This window comes from Propithecus coquereli, unplaced genomic scaffold (assembly GCF_000956105.1).
Source record: "Propithecus coquereli isolate 6110/MARCELLA unplaced genomic scaffold, Pcoq_1.0 Scaffold762, whole genome shotgun sequence".
In the NCBI taxonomy this organism is placed as follows: Eukaryota; Metazoa; Chordata; class Mammalia; order Primates; family Indriidae; genus Propithecus; species Propithecus coquereli.
Genome location: NW_012153752.1, coordinates 139,084 through 152,978, shown reverse-complemented (window position 1 = coordinate 152,978; position 13,895 = coordinate 139,084). Strand labels below are relative to the sequence as shown.

The window sequence follows — 13,895 nt, the reverse complement described above, 5'->3', positions numbered from 1 at the left end:
TAACCTAATCATCTGTACCCCCATAACATGCAGAAATAAAAAAAAAAAAGAAAAAAAAATAAATAAATAATGGCTTCTTAGTGGTATCACATGGTCAGATTCCTTACCAAATTTGAAAATTATTTGCTAAATTAATATTGTCTTTCCCTTACCATGGACAAAAAGAAGTGTGTTTAAGAGTGTTGTTTTGTTGTTGTTGTTGTTTTTGAGACAGGCTCTTGCTCTGTTGTTGGGGCTAGAGTGTAGTGGCGTTGTCATAGCTCACTGCAACCTCAAATTCCTGGGATCAAGCAATCCTCTTGCCTCTGCCCCCCAAGTAGCTGGGACTATAAGCACACACCACCACACCTGGCTAATAAGAATGTTTTTTAAAGCACATGACAGAACTATATTTTGAAAGCTTATGCTGAGACTTTTTTCCCAAAAAACAAAATGGTACAAATTTACCTCTACCTCTACAAAAGAAGTTTGTAAAGCATAACAACCATTTGGTGCAGCACCTTTTCTGTTTCTTACCAGGTCCCGTTGATCCTCCTGTACCAGATCCATTTTGTGTACCAAGCAAAAGATTTTGGCATCTGGAGAGTTCTGCAGAATGGCCTCCAGGCACGACTGGTAATAATGCATGTCCTTTTCCAGTTCACGGCTCTCCACATCAAAGACATAAATCAGAACCTCCACATTTCGGAAGATGTTGTCCCGTTGGCTGGTGAAATAATTTTCCATGAAGGTGTCTTGCCTGGTAGGAAAAAAATCTAGATAGTAAGCAAGTCCTCAGTTCAGTCACCCCTGCTTATGATCTGTTTTCATTGGCTTGATTAATGGAAAAGACAATCTTAAGGCTTAAATTCAAAGGGCAAATAATAGCAAATAGGTCTGGTCTTACCTTCTTACCTCCTGAACCGCAACTTTCACCACCCTCTGCCCCTCCTTATGTTCTAAACATACTGACCTTCTCTCAATTCCTCAAGTGGCCCATAGCTTATCCTCCATGGGACCTTTACACATGCTGTTTATTCTGGTTCATATGCTACCCCTCTGCCTCTTCATCTAATTAACTCCAGCTTGTCCTTTTAGATTTCAGTTCAATCCACACTTCATCACGGAAACCATCCATGAACTCCCTGATTTGGGTCAATCCACTAACTGTAGCCTCTTATACCAATACATTCCTCTTATTTTCAATATTTACCACAAGTGTGATATTATACTTGTTTGTGTGAGTTTTTAATTAATAGCATTCATTTCCCCAGACAAGTTCCTTGAAGGCAAGGGCCATGTCTATTACTATTCCCCATTGTTTTCCAGGTTCTAACAGTGTTAAGTGCTCAATGAACATTTGCTGAATGAATAACTCAATAGTCAAATATTCTAAACTCTATGAAAATGACTCAAGTGATAACTTTTTTAGGAGAATGTTGCTCTTTGCTCCTTAGACTATATGCCGCTTCCCAAGAAGTTATCAATTACCAGCTGGCTAGCAGAAAACAGTAGCATTGTATAGTGGAGGAAAAAATCATGAACCTAGGTTCTAGTCCTGTACTTTGATATTAATTAGCTGTGTTACCTTGGGAGAATTATAATCTCCTTGGACCTCATCTGTCTTATCTGCAAAAAATGAAGATCATATCTTAGTGCCTAAAAGCAAGGGACTTGGGACTAAACTCTCGAAACAGAAAATTGGAAGCAATGATAATGAGGAAGGATTTTTATGGAGAAAGCTGTTAGGGTGTTAAGTGATCCATCTACTAGCAGAAATGGAATCATTGTATTACAGAGTATTTGGGTATTGCATTATTCTTTCAACAAATATGCATTGAGCACCTACTCTATGGCTGGCTCTATGCTAGGAGCTAGGAAACACTGAGCTAACAATAATACCTATTTATTTTGTGAGGTACTTTGCTATGTGTTTTTATACATATTATCTTAGTCATCAAAACAACCCTATGAGCTAGTATCATTGCTATCCTATTGTACAAATGAAGAAACTGTACTAAAAGAGTTAAATGATCTACCCAAGATGAAAGAGCTAACAGAACTGAAATACAAATCCCAATTTAACTCCAGAGCTGACACTCCTAACCACTGTGTACTACAGTAGTTCATCACAGAGATGCAAATGGCCGCAGGGTAGAAAGTAATATCAGCACAGAAACACAGCGTATGTGCATTTGTGGTGGGATATTTGGTGAATGCCTTGGTCGTAAGAGGAGGAGCTGTCTCCTACTCTTCCAAAAGTAGGTAACTCAGTTAGAGAATATGTGCTCAGAGTCTAATCTATAGTGCTCAGACTACCTGGAGATAACTAACGAAACAACTAAGAACAAAGCAGTAAGGTGTGACAGCTAAGAGGTTGGCACTGGTGTCAGGCCACCTGAAAAAGAAACCTAATTTATTCCCCTGTAAAAGAGGGAATAATTTATACCACACTATGGATACCCAGATGGAGTCTGTGTTAGTGCTACTTAAACATGTCACATACAGAGGACACTTTCACAATTATATAAGTCAGAGATCTTTATTTAATCAAGTGCCAATTTTGAAGTAATTTCTATCCAATGTATCTATTACAAATAATAGTTACTCTAGGTATATTCACCATGCAGATTATACTAGATGCCATGATTACTGCCATCAGCTTCACAAACAAATAAGCAGATGGTACTTACCCACCACAGTCCCACAGGTTCAATACCAGGTTTCCCAGAAATCGAACATGAGAATGTTCTACATCAACTGGAAGACAAATATGACAAATCTAATAACTGTAGCATGGAAGGTGAAATTCAAAATAACCAAAGCACTAATCCATGAAATTTAGAAGGACCAAAGTGGAGTGAAATGCTCAAAGCCACAAGAAGGTGATTTTCAGCTTAGTAGTGTGGTTTAGTGGCAAGGTAGGCACCTAAACTACCCTGAGCTGTAGAACTGGCTCTCATGTAAGTCATTTTACTTTTTAGTAGTTTAGTACTTAGAGCAGAAACAACCTCCAATTATAATACTAATGTTAAAAATTTCAACATGTAAGACAGACACATACACTACTTAATACATTTTCCCTGTTCCACCTGCCCCCACCAACTTCCCACACACACAAAAAAAATTTAAAAAAACAAAAATAACAAAAACCAAACACAAAACAAACACAAAACATAACCAAACTAACTGCTGCTATTCATTTCTCTTTCAGTTAAAGACCCTGACTTTCTCCCATTTTGATTCCTCTGTTGACATTTAATTCATTGCTAGCTCTTTGCAATCTCTCTTAATCCCATTCCTTATTTTATAACCCACCACTAACATCAAGGAAGGCCCTTATCATCTCATGACTACACTACTACAAAAGCTCCATATCTGACTTCCCCCCAAGAGAGCCTTACCCACTTTTACTTCATCCTATAGGCTACTGCCAGGCTCATCTTCTTAACACTACTTTGAACATGTCACTCCCCATTCAAAACACTTTCAATGGTTCCTCCATACCTATAGGGGGCCATTTAAGGTCCTTCACAATTTTGCTTCCAATCTACCTATACATTCCCCAATGATTTACATTAATAAAGCCTTTTGCTCCAGCCCAATTTGGTTTATCCACAGTCCTCCCAGCCCCACTACCTCCCCAAACCCCAAGATACCTTACATCAGTGGTCGCAAACTTGCTAATAGGGGCTAGGCCAGTAAATGTACATGAGCAAAGTTGGTTACATACATAAGGCAGACATCCACCCAAGAAGACAGTGGAGTGAGTGGCAGTTACTCAGCTATTACTCATTTGCCATGCAGGAACATGGGTTCCAGGTTACCAGACCTTTAAACTTTTCAATAGCAGTGGGAAATTCAGATTTTTATGAAAACTTTTACATGCTGATAACTAATTCCAATTTTTCTAAAACATTGCATGGGCCAAACAAAACACATCTACAGGCCTTATCCAGCATACAGGCTGCTTGTTTGCGACCTCTGCCTTATGCTTCCCTCCCCCTTATATTTCACCTAATCTGTTTATCTGCCTGGGAAGCCCTCCCCATCTTTATTTCAAAGTTATATGCATCTTTTAAGACCCAACCTAAACCCCATCTCTTCTAAAAGCCCTGTCTAGCTACCCCCACTTACCGTCATCTCTCCCTCTGAATTCATTCAAACATTTATTAAGCATCTACTCTCTGCCAGGCACTAAAAATCCAAGGAAGAATAATGAAAATTTTTATGCTGAAAATTTCTCAAAGTCTAGCAATTATCATCTATACAATTTATGTGATAGTCAATCGACCACACAGTGGTGTTTCTTCTATGACTATCTCAAAGCTGTTGCTTAAATTGACTATTATCTAACTATTGTGTAATTTTATCTTATAAATTATATCATAAGCAGCAAAGCATTATAAAAAAGAAGCATGGGCTTTGGAGACAAACAAATCTGAGTTCAAATACCAGCTCTATCTCTGTGTGACCTTGGGTAAGTCGCTTAAGCTCTGAATATTAGTTTTTTTTCTATTAAAAGAAAATGGGGGTGCATAGTATTGACCTCACAGGATTACTGTGAGGATTCAATTAGTTATCATATATAAAGTGCCTGGCACGTAGTAGGTGCTCAAACTACTTCCCTTCTCCCCTTTACTTCCCCCTCCTTGGAAAAGGAATCATATCTTACATGTCTTTGTATTTCCAACAGAGTCTACGAGAGAGTAGGTGCTCAAACTGCTATTAATTTGAAGACTATGTATACGGTCTAGTACTAAAAAAAAAATGGAAAGAAGTGCTACTGAGAAAGGGAAAGACAATAATAAAAGAAGTGATAGGATTCAGTGACTGTTTAGATATGGGGCATATGGGATAGAAATCTGGTTTCTACTCCCATATCATAGAAATTGTTATGAAGTGACCAGTGGCCCCATTACCAAATCCAGTGGACTTTTTAGTCCTTGTCTTACTTTCTGCAGCATGACACTGTTGACTACTCTCTTCTTCTCAAAAATTCTCTTCTCTTGGTCTCTGATATCACACCTATGACATCTCTGGCAGATCCTCCCTTGCAGGCTCCTATTCTTCTTTCTGTCCCTTAAATGTTGGAGTTCTTCAAGACTCCATCCTTGGCCACCTTCCCCAAGGCAAGCTAATCTATTCACATTATTTTATTTACCATTTGGATACTGATAACTCGTAAATAGGTATCTCTAGGACAAATTTCTCTCCTACCTTTCTGACTCATATATTATACAACTCCATTTGAATAAAACACAAGTATCCCAAATTCAGTGTATCCAAATATAACTCATCATCTCCCCTTTCTTCCCACAAAAATCTATGCCTGTTGTAGTCTTCTCCATCTCAGTGAATTTAAGTAAGTCAAAACCTTACTTTCATCCTTCAGTCTACTTTTTCCCTCACCATTCTCCCCAAATCTATCAGCAAGTCCTGTTGATTTTACCTCTTAAAAATATCCCAAATCCATTTGCTTCTCACCATATCTACTACCATCACCCTAACCCAAATCAAGCCCCTGTCATCTCTTACCTGGTCTACCAAAACAGTTTCCTAATTGGTCAACCTGTTTCTACCCTTGCCTCTCTCTAATCCATCTATCCTCTATATTCTGGTATAGCGATCTCTCCAAAGTGCAGATTGTTATTCCATTCTTCATGAGAAAGAAAAAAAAAACCTCTCTGTGTATGCATGATTATATATACCCAGAAAAGAAAGGGCCAGAAGAATAATCTCAAAACTACTAATAGTGATTGTCCCTATGAGGTAGGCCTGAGAGTGAGAGAGGGAATAGACTTTCTACACATCTGCAATGTTTGAATTTTTCACAAGTATTATTTTTATAATTAAAATTGAAAATTAGAATAAAATATAAATCTGATCATGTTAATTTTCTGTTTAAAACTCTCTCTACCCTCAATTCAAACTACTTCACTTGGCTTATAAGACACTTTATGATCTAAGCTCCTACTTCCTAATTCCCTCTTTAGTCTCTCATATCCCCTATATGGCCCTCTGGCTCTCCTAGTCTAACTGCCCTGTTGTCATAAGAGTAACTACAAAGAACCAAGAAGAGACCTTTGAGGAATCACATACACTTATGGGGCAGAAAGAAGAAAATATTATGATAAAGATTTTTTTTAAAAAAAGGGGGGGAAGGGATGGTTAAAGATAAAGGAAGAAAACCAGGGTAATAGAGCATTAAATAAAAGCCAAGGGAACAGAGAATTTTGAGAAGGTAGGAAACCTTGGAGCCGTCAACAGTGTTTCAGCCTAAAATACTTTATAATAATATTTTTATCGACAAGTTTACTATTCCAACAAACACATTTTAACAGCCCCCTAATAAATTAATAACACCACCATCCTGTATTTTACTTCAAATTTCAAAACACAGTAGGCTCTAAGTTTAACGAAATAAAACTGGACTGTTTTCAGCAATGCCAAACTACAAAAACACTAAAACATTAAAGTCAATGTAATAGTTTAAAAGTACTATTTTACTACTTTTAAAGAAAATCAACAACTACATAAAAAGGAATATCAAGTAAAAAGCAATGTACTATATGTATTTTAAACTAGTCTACAAGTTTAGCAATAGAACCCAGACCTTTCTTCAGCAATGACAAACTAGCTAATGATGATACGCTAAAGCCTTAAGGCCAACATTTTTAAATATACTTTTACTACCTTTAAGGAGATACAGTAATTACTAACAAAGCATTATCAATAAAGGTCCCACTCAAGATACTCTTAAGGGCAAGAGCCCTGTCTCATTCACAGTGTCTAGTACACAGGAAGCTTCAGAAAAGTACTTGCTGAATAAATGGTCTGCTTTAATATATAGAGTTCATATCATTTGCAACTTTCTGTTCATAATGATACTGCTAAGTTATGTCAAAACTATTTTAAGCAACGCGCACTACCCGAAGGATGGACATATTTGAAACACAGACTTCGGGGGGGGGGGGGAACCAAGGGCAACACACGTAACTTAAACATCTGTACACTCATAATTTGCTGAAATAAAAAAATAAAAAGAAAAAAAAACTATTTTAAGCACTTTGAATAGTTCTAAAATGTTGGTTGCAAGACTATTCTCTGGATTCAGGGTGATAAATTAACTCTGCTGATCAGCTAAAACCAGAAACATCAACTGGACTAGAAAAAGGTGCTTCAACAAAGTGTGCAGAATTCAAAACACGAAGACAAAGAAATCTTCCGAGAATTGTTAGGGTAGGGTAAGCTAGATAGGCTGTGGTATAACGAATAGAGCAAAAGCATAGATTGACATTCCAGCTTTAATGCTTACTAGCTGAATGAGATCGACTTCTAAGTCACAGTTTCTTCATCTATTAAAATGAAGTTAATATGAGGACTAAAGTAGATAAAACAGCATGCAAAAGCCTGGCGAATAACAGTTGTTCAATAAACATTAGCTTCCTCTAATCAACTGAAACTATACTGATATTAGGCTCAGATATTTACCCTGGAAGAAAAGAAAAATTTTAAAATCTATCAAATCAAGACAGAGAAGTCTGGAAAGCCCAGAGCTACAGATGTCAACTCTAAAGGTATGACAGACCATAGGACTTCATCCTGACCAAAATTTTTGACCAATGACTTAAAAGAAAACCAGAAGAGATACTTATCAAATGTACAAACTGCATGGAACTAGGAAAGATAGCTAATACATCAGATGAAAGAATAAGTAGCTAAAATGAAAACAGAATCCAGTCCCTTTTCTATGGATATGGAAACTGAGACCCAGATAAATAGTGACTTGTCCTGGATTTCATAGTTAGCAAACACAGGGTACAGGAACATATCATGGACTAAAACAAACAAAATTGAATAATTTAATTTAAAAAGCACTTATTCTTAGGTTCAAAATATAATTACACAAGAACCAGAAGGATATGTGTTTTAATAACAACATATGTGAAAAGGAACTGGGGTTTTTTAGTATGACGCAGTATAATAAAGGTAACTCCAAAAAAGGAGGGTAGCAATTAGACTACACTAACAGCAATACAATGTCCAGAATAAGAGATGTGAGAGGCCCACTCTGCCCTGATCAAACCATATCTGCATTCAAATCTCAGCACTTTAAATACAGAAAAGTTTGAACAAGTCATTTAAAATGCTTCAAAATTATGTAAAATGAGGAATAGATGAAAGAACTAGAGGTGTTTAACTTAAGGAAGGCAAGATTTGGGAAGCATGGGATGGCTAGGATAAATCGAGACATTGACTATCCTCAAATATTTGTAGAGGTTTAAGAGAATAGAAAGACAACTAGTTAACAGAAAAAAAGGGAATTAGAGTCGGGGCTATACCTAAGAAATAGTTTTCTAATCATCAAACCTGCCCCAAGTATGAGAGTCTACACTCCACTCCAAGCAAGCATCATGAGAACAGAAATGAGGTTTCCTTCTCCTTTGTATCCTAAGGTCTGGAACATAATGTGTTTACTTATATAGTAGTGGGTGACTTGTCCCTAAAAGCATTCAAGATGCTAGAAACCCAGAATAGGAATCACTGAAGGCCAGGTAGAGTAATGCTTTCCTCACCTAGAAACCAAGGACCAAGGTAGAATCCAGAAGTGCTCAGATGCTGCAGAAAGAAATGGCATTACAGCCCAGAGATGGAAGGGCTCTCCCAGGATTCTAGACTTACTGTCCTGGCAGCCATGGCAGCCAAGCTAGTCTATACTAACATTCGAACCATAAAGGGCAATAAAACATTTCCCAAATCAGAGCTGAAACTCTAACGAGAACATCTACATATATCCAGGAAGAGAAGTAGCAGAATACAGATCAGATTAACCTCCCCCCTTCCTATCCCTGCAGTTTATCTTTTAATGAAGACAAGGACTAACTACTACTTTAAAAAATATTTTGTTATGTTTGTTAATACTTATGAATTTCCCTTTGTATAGTAACAGTTAAAAACACTCTCCCCCCAAAATGCACAAATAAAAGGTCCCTATGCTTGTTTAAGAAGTAGCAGGATAAACAAGTTGGTCAAGGGCATTCCACTTGGTAAGCAACCAAGAAAGGAAAGAATTTCCTCAAGAGAGCAAGCAGTAGTAACTGGAATTAGGCCACACCTCTCTGAGGAGGCATGCAAACAGGGGAAACATGCTCCATAACAAATCCCTCAACCTCTGCATCCCCAAGCTACTGCAATAAAGTGTGTTATGCAGATTATTAATAGTTAAGATCACCTGACTTTACAATAAGATAGAACATCTTACTTGTTGCACCAAGGCGACGCGTGTCTCTGGCAATATAATTTGCAAAGATAATAGACCTCATGCTGGTCTTACCAGACCCACTTTTACCCATCAACAGCACCTAAAGACAAAGTGGGAAAAAAGAAGGGAAAAAGTTAACAATCTAGAATAAATCCAGTCTAAAGAGATCTATTTTTCTCCTGCATTTGATGTTTTACTGAAGTGACAGTACTAACAACCAGGTGCAGATACTATTCCCCGACCAACAGTGAATGCAGAGATCCTCAGAATTCCAGGGGCCAGGCACTTACCTGTCACAGGTCACACGTCCTCTTGGTGACAGAACTGCAGTGAATTTATGTTACTAATATGCATTATTAATATATTCAGAACCAGATTAGAAAAGTACCATCTTGAGAGGAAACTGAACCATTTTCTCTCATAATCCAATAAAGTTTTGTGGACTGAACTATCTATCAGGGGATTTCAGTCTAACTTAAAGTTTCTCCTTCTGTTCAAGGTCAACCTTTCCACCTCTATCCTTGATCTCATCCTCTTCACATCCCTTTCACCTCCATGATCTTTTTCCATTATTTACTCTGTCTCTTCTTTTTCTTTGCCAAAGCTTATTATGGCCTACAAGATCAAGTCCTTAAATTACATATAAGACCCTCGTTGATCTAGCCAATCTACTTCTCTACCCTCATCTTCTGCCCCTCCTGGCCTGGAACTTTTAACATCCAGCCACACATAACTTAACTGCTGGTAGTCATTTTGATTGCTCCCAGCCCTCTGAGAGGTACTGCCTCTATGCCTTTGTTTCATGTTGTACTCCCTGCCAGTAATTTTTCAATCTCTTTTCTTCTTTCAGCTAAGTTTCACTCATCCTTTAAGACTTTGTTCAGTAATCATCTTCTCAAGAAGCTTCTCTGACCCCAATGCACTAGACTGACTTAACTGTCTTAGCTCTGTCCTCCCACGGCACTGTTATATCATTACGAAGACCATATGCATTGAGTTACTAATTTTTGGGGGGGTCTGTCTCTCATAAGACTCTGATCTCCTAAAGGGGAGATTCCCCTTTGTATCTCCAGTACCTAACATATAACAGATGCTCAAAGTATGCTCACTAAAAGAATGAGCAAGTTATCAAAACAAAGACACAATGCAAGAGAGTTTTTAACAATGAGAATTGTCCAGTGGAAAGGGTGGTCCTTATGAAGGTAAACAGCCTTCTTGTCAATGTCAGTGTTTCAGAGAGTAAAATATCTATCAAAATGCTGTATATTCTTACACTAGAAGGGAGCTGAGTAAAAGTGACTTTTAAATCCTTTCAAAATAAAATTATGAAATATATTTCTAATTACCTTGCTTTCCAAATGAAGGGGATCCATGTTCTACCAAGATATTTTACAAAAATTTCTAATTACAAATATATGTTGTATTAGTAATAATGTACTGTATTCAGGTTTGATTTAATCTAGCAATTTAGCTATATAACTTTATCTTACTAAGGAAATATCACTGATGAGCTAGTCTAAAGTTGCCACAAAAAAGTTTATTTTTTAATTAAAAATTTTAAAAAAGAACAAAAACAATTGTATATATCAGGGGGTACAATGTGATGTTTTGATATATGTATATATCACGGAATGATAAAATCAAGCTAATTTTTGGTCTTAATCATGTAGAAATTTCTGGTATTTTTAGGCATCCTTCTTGACGGCAACTTTAGACAGGCTCATCAAGAACATTCCCTTAGAAAACTGGAGTCACAGATCTAAATTATTAGATGAAGTTAATGCTAAATATAGTACATTTCTTTTGTTTTGTAATGAAAAATCTTGCTTCGATTGGTTATAGAAAGACTTACAAGGCTAACTGTATTAGGTAATGATCTAAGTGCTTTATAGGCATTTACTCGTTTAAACTTCACAACCACCCTATGAGATAGGTAATATTATTATTACCATTTTACAAATGAGGAAAAGGAAGCCCCAGGTTAAGAAATTTGCTCCAGAGTTGTGTTCTTAACAATTCTGCCTGAACCTCAAGGTGGGGCACAGTACCAGAAGAGCACAAAGGAAGGAGTACCCAATTCAAACTGGAGAGCTCATGTAAGATCTTACAGTGGTAAAATTTGAGTTAGGTTAAAAGTACATGTGCAGGCAGAAGCTCATGTAGTGTGTGTGTATGGCTCGCACAAACTGCAAATCAATTTGTAAATCTGGAGAACAAATTCTGTATGACTTTGATAGGGTGCATAGGTACTCAGGAATAGATTTTTAAGTCATTATTTTAAAATCCATTTGGATTTTATTCCATGGGCTTTGGGAAGTTACCAAAAGTTCTTCAGTATGTGAATGATCCAGTCAGATTTATACATTAGAAAAATTAAACTACCCGAAGGATGGACATATTTGAAACACGGACTTCGGGGGGGGGGCAACACATGTAACCTAGACATCTGTACACCCATAACTTGCTGAAATAAAAAAAAAAAAGAAAAATTAAATCTGATAAGAAAGAAGGGGATGACAGAAAGATCATGTAGAAGGCTCCTGCAATAGTCCAGGAAAGATGATATCTATTATATATATAACCCCCACTACACCATGTATTTCCTGAATAGCAAGCTCTTACCTTTACCGTCATGTTTTTGATGTACTTAACACGTCTTACCTTTTTCTTCATAGCTGTATTTGGTAGCACCCACCTGCAGATATAAACCAAAAGACAGAATTTCCATGATCCGATTGCCTTAAAAATTGAAATTAAAGAAATATAAATAAATGTGGAGGTGCAAAAGAGCATATTTAGTACAACAACTGAGTACAGTTGTGTGTGGGACCTCAGCTAAGCAGAGGCGCCCATATTCCTAAATTATAAAACTGGGTTTACACTCCTTATCCCCCTAATTAGGAGCTCAGGAGATAGCTCCTAGGAAGATATTTTTAGGAATATAAATAAGCCATTCAAATTCAATTGTTCCTCATCACGAAAAACTAATCAAAAGAACACATACAGGTGTTTTAATAAGTCAAATAATATTTTCATATTTGAATATTGTCTATTTTTAAAAATTTCAGCCTTATATTTTTAAAAGCTGGAAGTATCTTTAGTCCTTCAGCTTTCCTTCCAAGCCATATTTCACTCATCACAGGCACAAAGCACATATAATACGAGTCTCAAAATGCAGTTACAAATTGGCACGAAGGCACTCTCAAGCCTCTAGTCTCTGACCAGGAAATGCTAATCCTCTTCCCAGTCTCACCATCCCCAAAATGGTGATATCAAGTCTCCTTTACTGATAATTCAAAGCAACTCAGAAGTGCTTCCTCAATTAGAACACCCCACCACCACCACCAGAAATATCAGCCCTGTCCTAAGGGTTATTTCTGCTCAGTTAGCAACATTCTGCTTTCCAGTTTATCCTGCAGTGAAAAGCATGATACCAATCAACCTTACTGGTAAATCAAGCAATTTATCATTGGGGAGTGGGGGCAAGTGCTCTAATGCCAGAACTCGCCTCAATTAGAACACCCCCTCTTCCAGATTTGACATAATACCCTTCACCCACCCAAGCGATCCTTCCGGTTCCCCTAACGGAGAATCCATTCTCGGCCCCAGATTTTCTTTCTCCATCTTTTTCTCAGAATCAGATTCTTCCATCGTGCAACAAGTCCTTTCCAGTCCCTTCTAAATTCGCAGTACTCTTTTTCTTTTTTTGGTTTGTTTTCTCGTTCACCCCCCTCAACCGCCTATTCTCATCGCCTGCGGCCCTTAGGCCTGCTCTATTCTTGCCTCCGCCTTTGTCCACTGGGGGGCCGCGTTCCCCGCGGTTACCTTTACTGCCCCGAACTTGGCCTCAAGGCGCAGCCAAGCTGGCCAGCTTAAAGGCCGAGTGATTCGGTGGTACAAAGGAAGAGATGGAGGATGAGAGAAAAAGAGAGGTGGATTGAGGGTTCGTCCCAAGTTTGAGCTTCAGGCCCCAAGGTCTCAAAACCCGAAAAGGTGACTTCACCCGCAAAGAGGTAGGGACCGCGAAGGTGGAGGTGGCAGAAAAGAGCCGACCCGTGCCGTAGGCACTAAGGGGTGGACACCTCAGCCGGCTCGTTGCTCCTAAGCCTGACAGCCCGGGACAGTCCACCGGCGGCGGCCGTTACGACCTAACCGCCCGCCCTTCAGGAGCCCAGATACCTCACCGCAGCCACCCGACTGCAGGCCTGGATCACGTGGGCACCTGCCGTAAACCCAGAGCCTGTCACGTGACTGCCGCTACCCAAGGGGTGGGTAGGCTAGGAAGAATACCATAGAGACTGCTCCAGGAAAGCCAGAGTGCCGCCGGGCGACGTCACGTGGCCTTGGCTCTCACTCACAGCCTCGGGCTGGGTAAGGTGCTGCGAGCCTCCAGGCTCTTTAATAGTGGACCCGCCTGGCCCTACCCACCAGCACCAGAGAATTAAAGGAGACGGTTGCAATTTCAGTGCCTCCAAGCTAGCTGATTTTACTGCTGCTTGCCTTTAACGGTTTTTGGCGGGGAAGACCAAACATTGTCTTTGTCTTCTTGCTTTTGTTATTAATCTTTGTAACCGAGTCTATGATGAAATGCATTAATACATGTAGAGTGCTGTTACTTTTTATCTTAAGCTCTTCTGTAGTATATATATTT

The 13,895-nt window shown here is 38.5% G+C and overlaps 1 protein-coding gene across 2 annotated transcripts in view; it reads right to left on the bottom strand.

Moving 5' to 3' along the window:
- Window positions 1-13,541, bottom strand: part of RRAGB (Ras-related GTP binding B) — a 34,634-nt gene extending 21,093 nt beyond the window's left edge. Inside the window, exons 1-6 of one of the 2 annotated variants that reach the window (XM_012662408.1) lie at window positions 12,804-13,468; window positions 11,906-11,939; window positions 9,245-9,344; window positions 4,655-4,738; window positions 2,673-2,739; window positions 517-739 (exon numbers count right to left, since the gene is read on the bottom strand). In XM_012662408.1, coding sequence (XP_012517862.1) covers window positions 517-739; window positions 2,673-2,739; window positions 4,655-4,738; window positions 9,245-9,344; window positions 11,906-11,939; window positions 12,804-12,895 — 600 coding nt within the window. In that variant the 5' untranslated portion in view covers window positions 12,896-13,468. Of the gene's footprint in view, window positions 1-516; window positions 740-2,672; window positions 2,740-4,654; window positions 4,739-9,244; window positions 9,345-11,905; window positions 11,940-12,803 lie in introns of both variants that reach the window. The other variant, XM_012662407.1, reaches the window with a different exon arrangement.
- Between the last annotated feature and the right edge of the window lie 354 nt (window positions 13,542-13,895).